This window comes from Myotis brandtii, unplaced genomic scaffold (assembly GCF_000412655.1).
Source record: "Myotis brandtii unplaced genomic scaffold, ASM41265v1 scaffold1172, whole genome shotgun sequence".
NCBI classification, from domain to species: domain Eukaryota; kingdom Metazoa; phylum Chordata; class Mammalia; order Chiroptera; family Vespertilionidae; genus Myotis; species Myotis brandtii.
In genome coordinates this window covers 260,916-272,554 of record NW_005354058.1, presented here as the reverse complement: position 1 = coordinate 272,554, position 11,639 = coordinate 260,916, and the positions used below count along the sequence as shown (strand labels likewise).

Here is an 11,639-nt window from a genome sequence, read left to right as displayed (position 1 = left end):
TAATATGTAGTGTGTAATGTGTAATATGTAATGTATATTTGAGGCAGGTTTTATTATTAGTCTTGGTGGTGGACAAGCATGAGTGACCAACTTAATGCTTCACGTCCTCATTTCCTAACAAATCCCTGGAAAATGGGGATAATGACAGGACACAACGCATAGGGCGGCTGTGAGTTTTAGATAAGTGAATACATGACTATCTCAAATAGAGCTGCTATACACAGTCATGTACAAGTCTTTGTATGGATATATGCTTTCTTTTCCCTTGGGAAAATAGCTAAGAGTGAAATGGCTGAGTCATACGATTGATATATATTTAACTTAAAAAGAAAACTGCCAACGGGTTTTCCTAAAGTGGACATAACATTTTACATTCTCACTAACAGTGTGAGCATTCTAATTTTTCTACATCATGTTAACACTTGGAATGGTAAGTTTTACATTTTAGCCATTCTAGTAAGTATGTAGTGGCACCTCACTGTGGTTTTAATTTAACTTTTACTAGTGGCTAATTATGTTGAGCACCTTTTCATATGTTTATTTTTTAAAATAGATCTTCTTTCATTAATTCTTTATTTAAATCTTTTGCATCGATTGTTGGTTTGCTTATGATTGAGTTTTGAGAGTTTTTATGTATTCTGGATTCAAGACTTCTATCAGATATATGATGTGAAAATATTTTCTCTCAGTCTGTGGCTACACTTTTCATTCTTTTTACATTGTCCTTGGAAGAAGAGATGTGCTTAAATTTGATTAAGTCTAATATATTCATTTGTGGGGTGTGTTTTTTTTAACGGATTGTACTTTTTAATGGATGGTACATATCTAAGAAATCTTTAACTCAATTCAAGATTAATTTATATCTTTTATTTTAAGAAGTTTATAGTTTTAGATCTAAGATCTATTTTGAGTAAATTTTACATATGGCATAAGTATGGATTGAAGTATAGTTTAGTGGTGGATTTTTGCATATGGATATCCAGTTGTCCCAGCACCATGTAATGACAAGACTATTCTTTTTCCATTAAATTGCCTTGTATCTTTGAAAAAATCAGTTGTCCATATATGTGTGGGTTTATTGCTGGAGTCTCTGTTTTATTTCACTGATATATTTTTCTGATTTTGTGCCAATACTACATTGTCTTCATTACTGAAGTTTTATAATAATTTTAGAATTAGATAGTATTAGTGCTCCAGCTTTGTTCTGCTTTTTCAATGTTTTCACTTTTTTAGGTCCTTTGCATTTCCATGAATTTTAGAAACAGCTTGTCAATTTCTACCATAATAAGTCCTGATGTGCTTTTGATTAAAATTGCATTAAACCTATAGATCAATTTTTGGAGAAATGACATCTTAATAGTATTAAGTCATCTGACCCATGAACATAGTATACCTCTCTCTTTTATTAATTTCTTTAATTTCTCTTAGATACATTTTATATCTTTTGTCAGAATTATCACTAATTATTCCATTTTAATGCTATTATAAATGGTAATTTTTATTTCAACTTCCAATTGTTTGTTGCTAGTCTATAGGAAAACTGACTTTTGTCAGTTGATCTTGTATTTTACAACTTAGCTAAACGTGCTTACTCTAAACCTACAACAGAATTGGGAGATTCCATTGGATGTCCTACATAGACTATCACGTCATCTCAAATAAAGACAGTTTTACTTCTTCCTTTCCAATCTGGATGTCCTTTATTGCTTTTTCTTTTTATTTTGTAATCCTCGCCTGAGATATGTTTTTACTGATTTTTTATTTTGGGGGGAGAGAGCAATATTGATGTGAGAGAAACATTGATCAGTTGCCTCCCATATGTGTTGGGGCCAGGGATCAAACCTGAAAGCTAGGTATGTGCCCTGACCAGGAATCAAACCTGCAACCTTTTGGTGTATGGGACAACGCTTCAACCACTGAGCAATACCAGCCAAGGCCATAGCAAGTATTGATGAGGATAAGAAGAACTAAAACCCTTGTGGACTTCTGGTGACAATGTCAATATTACAGCCACTTTGGAAAACAATTTGGCAGTTTCTTAAGTTGAACATACAAGGAACATATGATCCCTTCAGTCCACTCCTAAGTATTTGCTCAAAAGAAATATAATTATTGACCATATAAAGACTTGTACACAAATGTTAATAGAAGGTTTTTTTTGTTTTTTTAAAAATATATTTTACTGATTTTTTACAGAGAAGAAGGGAGAGGGATAGAGAGTTAGAAACATCGATCAGCTGCTTCCTGCACATCCCCCACTGGAAATTCGCCTGCAACCAAGGCACATGCCCCTGACCAGAATCGAACCCGGGACCCCTCAGTCCGCAGGCCGACGCTCTATCCACTGAGCCAAACCGGTCAGGGCTAGAAGTTTTATTTGTAGTAGAACCCAAGCTGGAAACAGCTCAACTGCCCATCAACAGGTGAATGGATAAACAAACTGGCATATTCATCAAATGACACACCACTCAGCAGTAAAAACTGAATGAACTATCGCTACATATAACAACATGGATGAATCTTAAAATTATCATGCTAAGTGAAAGAAGCCAGCCAAAAAAGAATACCTACTATATGACTAAACTGTAGAGAATTCAAAGCTAATCTACAGTGATAGAATGGAGATTGGTGGTTGCTTGGAAATAGGGGACAGGGAGGTGGGAGAGGGAGGGGTTACAAAAGTACAAGTGAAAACTCTTGGAGGTGACAGATATGTTCACTATCTTGATTGTAGGGATGATTTCATGGGTATATACTCATATAACATTGTACACTTTAAACACATGCAGTTTATTATAAACTATAAACTTTAATAAAATGTGTATACATGTAAACTTTGTGAATAAAATTATACCTCTTTATTGAGGTATCAGTGACATACAATCAACTACATATAAATCTTTTGTTTTAAAACTTGGTCCCAGAAGTGAAAATGTCCCTTCCTGTCATGTTTCATTGGCCAGTGAAAGTCATTAAATGTTCACACCTCTCTGCAAGGGGCTAGAGAAGTGCATTCCTACCACATGCCTGCCTAGCGTTGAATATCTGTGTTTGTGTACAGTCCCAATGACTCCTAATGACTCAGCAGTAAGCATGCTGTTTTTTTTATAAATAGAACACTTGTCCTAGTTGTTATGTAATGGAATTCACATTTACTTGCTGAACCAACAAACAATAGTAGACTTAGCAGCCCTCACTCAAAAGTCCTGCAAAGGACTACCACATGCCTGCCTAGCGTTGAATATCTGTGTTTGTGTACAGTCCCAATGACTCCTAATGACTCAGCAGTAAGCATGCTGTTTTTTTTATAAATAGAACACTTGTCCTAGTTGTTATGTAATGGAATTCACATTTACTTGCTGAACCAACAAACAATAGTAGACTTAGCAGCCCTCACTCAAAAGTCCTGCAAAGGTTCAGTTGTTTAGCTTATAATAGTGAGGAATGCGAGTTAAATCAAATAGTCCAAGTAAGCCAGGCCTCTCCCTACTAATTCTGAAATTAAGGCTTTTTAGAATCTAAGAAAATAAACAGAACCAGGAGAAAACATGAACAACCATTTGATCTAGTTCCTGTCTCCTACATAATTAGATTTCATGTAAATCATAGAAGACAGATGGAGGGTCAGAGACTTTATAATGGCAAATTGTTTCCTAAGTTTATTCTCTCTATGGTCAAGAAATTGTTTCTCATGTCCAACTAAATTTTTTTTAATTTAAACTAATTTATTTTTGTTCTGTTCTTATCAGTCACTTTGTGAAAAATGTATTTTTTAATCCTCACCCATAGGAAATGTTTTTACTGATTTGAGAGAGAGAGGGAGGGAGAGAGAGTAACATCGATGTGAGAGAGAAACATTGATATGTTGCCTCCAGTACACACTCTGATGGGGGAATCATACCCTCAACCTAGCTATGTTCCATCACCAGGGATGGAACCCGCAATCTTTCGGTGTACTGGATGACGCTCCGACCAACCAAGCCACTAGGCCAGGGCTCTTATCAGTCACTTTGATGAATTGGTCACAAAAAAAAGCTCTGTGGCATAGAAAAAGGTTAACATCCTTATTGTACAAGAAACTCTTGCACAACAGTAAGGAAAAAAGGTAAACATTTTACTTATTTTTCTAGCAACATGGCAAATTGTATTACTACAGCCTCTAACTCACCCCTAGCAGGCCTTCCTTCTGAAAAAACACATAGAAATGCTGCATCTGCTCTATTATTTTCCGTACTTTTTATATGTACTTTAAAACATTTCTAATTTTTTGCCCTGGCCAGGCAGCTCAGTTGGTTAGAGTGTGATCCCAATACACCAAGGTTTTGGGTTCAATCCCTGGTAGGGCCTGTACAAGAATCAACCAATAAATGCATAAATAACCAGAACAAATCTCTCTCTCTCTCCTTCCCCTTCTCTAAAATCAATAAATAAAAATTTTAAAAATAAAAATATCAATGAGATGACATTTTAGCTGTAAAATTAGTAAATATACTTTAAAAAATAAAAATGCCTCAGTATTATCAAGGGTATCAAACCTATATTTACAGTAGGATATCAATTGGTACAAATTTTCTCATTGTGTGAGAATGATGGGAGTGTGCATATTTTTAATTTTTTTGCTAATGTGTATTTTCTAAGTTTTCTATAATAAACATGTGCTACTTTTATAACAAAATACATACTTTTAACTGAAGGCAATATTGCTATTAAAGTTCTTTCTTACCCTTCTCCATGCTAACAAATTTCTTTTTTTTATAAGGCCTTATTTTCACTCTGAAATCATATTTTTTTCAGAATTTTTTCATTTTCTCCATGTCGTCAATTCAGTCAAGCTTATGTTCTGAATTAGTCTACCACAACAGGTTTGAAATTTTAAAAAATGTTTTACTGGTTTCTCTTTTAAATTGTAAAGTTATATTTGCATTGCATTTTGCCTAAAGCATCCATTAGCTAGATTGACATGTAAAAACATGTTCTTACTAACTGTATTCTTTTGTCCAAAATTACTTATTAAGTACCTTTTAAGTACTCTGGTACTGTCCCTCTGTGTCCTAGCAGAGAGGTATGGGTATCCTGTATGTGGGTAAATACTATACATGTTTATGTCCATTTGTATAAAACATATGCCAGTCACTAGGCTTGGTGCCCTATAAGCTTTACTTCATTAAATCCTCACAACAATCTTTCTGTCTTAAATATATTTTTATTGATTTCAGAGAAGAAGGGAGAGGGAGAGAAAGCTAGAAACATCAATGATGAGCGAGAATCATGGGTCAGTTGCTTCCTGCACGCCCCCCACTGGAGATTGAGCCCGCAACCCAGGCATGTGCCCTTGACCAGAATCGAACACGGAACCCTTCAGTCCGCAGGCTGGCGCTCTATCCACTGAGCAACACCAGCCAGGGCTCACAACAATCTTGTGAGATGATTGCATTATTTCTATTTCATGGATAACGTTTAGAGAGGGACTGTAATATGCCAGAGAATAGTTGGTAAGAGCAGGAGCCAAGCCTTGCAGATGGCATCTAGGCAGGGAAGAAGGTAGAGAAATGAAATGGTGTATGAGGTCAGATGAAAAATGCCACAAATGTGATAAAAAGCAAAGACCTTTCTGGACCTTCATTGATTTCAATAATTTTACCCCACATGGCAGGCTTCAAAGCGTGTACACAGAGCAGTGGCATGGGACCCCACATTCAGACAGACCCTGCACTTGGTGTCTACTGCTATGCAGTTGCCACCTTAAAATTCTATTTTTTCTTTAAATTTCTGTTTTGTAAATGAAGTCTGATGAACACTGGAAGCATGTGCCTTGGAGTCTTCAGCTGCCATGCGGTTTGCCTGCTGTCAGCTCCCCACCTTTTGGCAGCCGGTGCTCATCACCTGGCGCTTGGAGCCTTGCCAGGCCTCACCCTCTCCACGTCTGCCCTCCCCACTGTGACCACTGCCACTTTCCCCCCAGGTGACAACCAGGTTGTATTCTGCTGAGGCTCATGTTCCGAGGCCCATGTTCTGCTGTGACGCTCTGCCCCCAGTGGGGCCCTGGGCTAAGGCCCAGGAAGGTTGGGGTGTGTCACGCACACCCCGGGAATGCTTTTCAGCAAGGTGTGGGTGACAGCAGTCGTCTCTGCCAGGGCACCACAATTTTTGGGGGGAGTAAAGGCGGGGAAACTCGCCAGGGAAAGGTCTCTCATCCACCCCCCAGTCCAGGTACTGAGTATGTTCAGGCACTGAGACTCCTGCAGGGGGGGGGGGGGGGGGGGGGGGGGGGGGGGGTCCAGCTGCCCAGCAGGACCTGCACTTACCCTGCGAGTATCCCCTCCCCAAGGGCGTTACATTAAACAGCAAATTCAAAAACACTCAGGCAGGTCAAGAGAGCAACCAGGAAAGAGAGGAAAGGCTTCATATAGTGCCTTTAACAGTACAAGTTTTCCTGCTTTTTGAACAAGGGGAGTGTATCTTCATTTTGTACTGGGCAGGAAATTGTGCGGCCAGCCCTGCTGTTCTATGGCCAGACCACGTGTCACTGTAGCTGCCCGTGACAGGGGAGGGGACAGTTCACTCTAAGAGGAAAGGTGACTTATTTGATTACTCCACCCTTATTTACCTTTGTCTTCCAAGTGTTTATACTCAGTCCTGCTGCTTGCTGTTCCTGGTGTTGGAAGGTGAAGGCGCTGGTCAGAAGAGAAGGGCTGTTTATTAAATGGACAGCAACGTTCAAAGCAGAGCTGCCCCAGGGTGTGTTCCTTTTAGCTCTACTGAAAGCCGCTTTCAGCAGGGATCGCTCTGGCGAAAAGAGGTTCCCCCTTTGAAAGATGCCTGTTTTTGTGCCAGACAGGTCTCTGAACACCGCTTCCTGGACGTTGCTTCTTCCTGCAGATAAGGGCCTTCATGCACTGGAACAGCAACTTGGTACCGATGCCGGGGTGACAGTCAACTGGGACATCTCCACATAGAAAGAACAGGACAGACAGTTCTCACAGTCACGGCAAGGCACGCCCCTGGAGAAGGCACTCTTGGGTAAAGCTGGTTTTCTTACACAAACAATGTAGTGAGGCAGCTGCATGCCGAAGGGTGTCATCTCAACTCTTCTCTTTTAATGACCACAAATTCCATATTCAAATCAGCTGAAACCATGTAATTGTATACTGTCCAATAGCTAAGTTCTCAAAATGTAAATCACTTAGTCTGGTAATAAGGAAGTAGATCTTATAAATTTTCAGTTACTTTTGTTTAATTGTTAAGGAGATTCCTGGGAGAGGGGGCTGGTGCATGGATGGAAAGTGTGGGGAAGAATGGGCCAAAAAAGCGTAGAGGAGCTATGGGCAGAGAGGGGAGAAGCTAGGGGGACAGTAGCTTTGGGGGTGGTATGGATGCCAGGCCTGGCATCACCTCCTGACAGTGTGTATCTGGCAAAGAGCTCCCAGGAGAAATTGCTGAAGGGTGAGCTTCTCTAAGTCAAGGGCTACCCTATCATGTTTTTATTACTAGTTCCTAATGAAATGAACATTTAGGTCCTTGAAATGAGAAATATATTTCTATGCTGGAGACAGACTTAAAATCACTCTTTGACCTGCCTAAAATCTATGCTTAGCTGGGGTATAACCAGACATACGATGATAAACACCCAACTTACCTACATAGGACTTAGATTTCTAGTCATTTTTTAAACAATTTCTAGCCATTTTAACCTTCTTTTACCAAAATTTGTTCTTGATAATGGGGTAAGAGAGAAAAGTAAAGAAAATGGTATTATTTCCTTGCCCCTACCAGAAGGCAAAGTAGCAAATGTTGGGATCCCTTTTCCTACGGTCCCTGTCTATCATACTGAGGTTTCCACAGGTCCCACCCTTCTTCCTCCATTAGCTCCGTAGAAATGATTGTGTCTTAAAAGCAGAGAGCTCTATAATCAAAAGATGGAGGTGAAAAATCAGAACAAATCCCAGGGACCCCAGGACCTGTAATAGTGCAGTTCTTAGGACTATTCTCTGAGTCCACCTCCTGGCTACCAAATCTGGAGAGGGTTGATGGCTGTTTATAAGGGCCAGGCCTGAAAGGGTACATACACATCAGGGTGACTAGCCTCCCACTGGCCACAATTCAGCCACAGAACCTAACTGCAAGAAAGGCTAAAGCTGTGGTCTGTGGCACTACCTTTGCCACACTAAACAGATGCTGCCACAAAACCTAGGAAAAGTTCAGACATTGGAAGCACAACACTTTGGAAGCCTGGGGTGTTGGAAGTTTGGGGCTGAAAACTGGAAGATTTACTAAGAGTTTCATAAAGTACAGTTTAGACCAGCCGTGGGCAAACTACGGCCCGCGGGCCGGATCCGTCCCGTTTGAAATGAATAAAACTAAAAAAAAAAGACCGTACCCTTTTATGTAATGATGTTTACTTTGAATTTATATTAGTTCACACAAACACTCCATCCATGCTTTTGTTCCGGCCCTCCGGTCCAGTTTAAGAACCCATTGTGGCCCTCGAGTCAAAAAGTTTGCCCACCCCTGGTTTAGACCCTGTGCAGTCAGGCATTTGTCCCTCTCCCACCCCAGAAGAAGGTGGGCGGTTTTGTTTTGTTTTTAATATATTTTATTGATTTTTTTACAGAGAGGAAGGGAGAGAGAGTTAGAAACATCGATGAGAGAGAAACATCGATCAGCTGCCTCCTGCACCCCCCCCCCTCACCTGGGGATGTGCCCGAAACCAAGGCACATGCCCTTGACCGGAATCGAACCCGGGACCCCTCAGTCCGCAGGCCGACGCTCTATCCACTGAGCCAAACTGGTCAGGGCAAGGTGGGCGGTTTAACCTTTGAAGAGAACACACAGGCTCTGGACTTGGAAATACCAGCATGGGTTTGTGAAGAAAAGAAACCCTACCGAAAACCATGGTATTAAGTTCAAGTCTAATGGCTAAGAGTTGATATTCCCAGCCTCTTTCTCCCACTCAGTCCCAGGATACTGACAGCCATACTTTACCTTTCCAGGTAGGATTCTTCTTCAATAAAAGCAAAGGGCCTAGGAGAAAGGACTTACAGATCCTTCCGGTGAAATGGCTGGGCCCCAAACATTTGCAGAGCCCCATTCACTCACAGAGAATCTTCCAATGAGCTTCTCAGCACCTCACATTTATAAACCTGTGAACAAGGAGAAAGCAAAGAATTACCAAGTAATTAAAGAGAGCCTCTAAAATGAAAGACAAAGTACAAAATACACAAATAGAAAGTTAATCCAGATCTAAGAGGCAATATAAAGAGCAAAAGAAATCTTGGGGTAAAAGCATTATTAATTAGTATCTTCAGAGAGATGTGAGAATGTATTGTATACATAAAAGAAAAAACAAGGTTGCTATAGAAAAAGCACGTCCCTGTGACAAGCAAGAGCTTTTGAAAATTAAAACAAAAGTAGGATAGACAGAATTAGGAATTCAGTAGAAGGGGTGAAAGATAAAGTTGAAAAAGTCTCCCAGAGAGTAGAACAAAAGGCCAACAGAGGAAAACTGGAGAAATAAGAGAATAAAATTCTAGGATCAATTTAGGAGTTTCAACATCTCACTGATGGAAGTTCCAGAAAAATGAGATAATGGACAGGGAAATTATCAAAGAATTTCCCAGACCTAAAACGGCCCACTGGACACTCAGAACGGTGAAGGAAAGCAGACTTGCACTACTGCACATCACTACAGAAGGTCAGACAACCAAGGATGAAAAGAAAAGTTGAAGAGCTTACAGAGAGCACAAGCAAGTCACAACAGAAACCAGAAGCTAATGGCAACACCAAAGAAACCCCAAATAATCTAATTTAAAAGTGGGCAAAGAACCTGAATAGACACTTCTCCAAGAGGACATATAATGGCCAATAGACACATGTAAAAATGGTCAATGTCACTAATTATCAGAGAAATTGAAATAAAAACTACAATGAGATATCACCTCTCACCTGTCAGAATTGCTATGATCAATAAATCAGCCTTAGCCGGTTTTGCTCAGTGGATAGAGCATCGGCCTGCGGACTGAAGTGTCCCAGGTTCGATTCTGGTCAAGGGCACATGCCTGGGTTGTGGGCTCAATCCCCAGTAGGAGGCAGCCGATCAATGATTCTCTCTTATCATGGATGTTTCTATCTCTCTCTTCCTCTCCTTTCCTATCTGAAATCAATAAAAATATATTTTAAAAATAAAATAAAATAAATAATAAATCAACAAACAACAAGCATTGGTGAGGATGTGGAGAAAAGGGAACCCTCATGTACTGTTGGTGGGAATGCAGATTGGTGTAACCACTGTAGAAGCAACATGGAGTTTCCTCAAAAAATTAAAAATGAACGCCCTGGCCAATGTGTCCCAGTGAGCATTGGCCAACTCATCAAAGGGTCAAGGGTTCGATTCCCAGTCAAGGGCATGTTTTGGGTTTTAGGTTCACTACCTGCCAATCAATGTGTTTCACATCGATGTTTCTCTCTCTCTCTCTCTCTCTCTCTCTCTGCCCCTCCCTCCCTTCCACTCTCTCTGAAAAGCTATGGAAAAAATATCATCAGATGAGGTTTAACAAAAAATTAAAATTAAAAATGGAACTGCCTTATGACCCAGAGATTTCATTTCTGGGAATATATCCGAAGAAACCCAAAACACTTAATCAAAGAATATATGCACCTCTGTGATCATTGCAGCATTATTTACAATAGCCAAGATTTGGAAGCAGCCCAAGTGTCCATCAGTAGATGAGTGGGGGGGGGGGGGGGGGGGGGGGGGGGGGAGCTGTGGTACATTTACAGTGGAATACTACTAAACTGTAAAAAAGATGGAAATCTTATCCTTTGCAACACCATGGATAGACCTGCAGAGCAATTGTGCTAAGTGAAATAAGCCAGACAGGGAAAGACAAGTACCAGATGATTTCACTTATACATGGAATCTAATGAACAAAATAAACTAACAAACAAAATAGAAACAGACTCATAGAGAACAGACTGACAGTTATCAGAGGGGAGGGGGGCTGCTGGGCTGGGTGAAAAAGGTGAAGGGATTAAGCAAAACACACAAACACACACACACAAGACTCACAGACACAAATAGCAGTATGGCAGCATGGTGATTACCGGAGGGAATGGGGGACTGGGGGAGGTAGAAGAAGTTATAGGGATAAATACTGATGGAAGGAAATTTGACTTGAGGTGGTGAATGCACAATACAATATACAGATGATGTGTTATAGAATTGTACACTTGAAACCTATATAATTTTATCACCCCAATAAATTCAATAAAGAAGTTTTTTTTTAAAAAAAGAAAGAAAGAAAGATAATGGATTGATGCCTTCAAGATTCTGAGAGGAAATGATTTCCAATGTAGAATTCTATATGTGGCCAAACGACCATTCAAATATGAAAGGTAACTGCAAGTAACTCAAATGATTCAAGAAAAAATATGCATCTACAATATAGAGAAAAGACATGATAAAACAAATGCAGAAACAATGTTAAAAACTGGTGACTTGCTGAAGGGTATTAAGGAGGTTTTGGTAATATTCTTGCACATTTTTAAGTTTGAGAAAAAGAGAATAAGGGTAAAATAAAGGAATTTTTATTTTATTTTTTTAATTAAATCTTTATTGTTCAGATTATTACATTTGTTCCTCT

The 11,639-nt window shown here is 39.8% G+C and overlaps 1 protein-coding gene across 1 annotated transcript in view; it reads right to left on the bottom strand.

Moving 5' to 3' along the window:
- Positions 1–7,066, bottom strand: part of RMND5A (required for meiotic nuclear division 5 homolog A) — a 94,416-nt gene extending 87,350 nt beyond the window's left edge. The window contains exons 1-2 of the mRNA XM_014530222.1: positions 6,917–7,066; positions 6,608–6,749 (exon numbers count right to left, since the gene is read on the bottom strand). Coding sequence (XP_014385708.1) covers positions 6,608–6,749; positions 6,917–7,066 — 292 coding nt within the window. The remainder of the gene's footprint in view (positions 1–6,607; positions 6,750–6,916) is intronic.
- Positions 7,067–11,639: the final 4,573 nt, after the last annotated feature.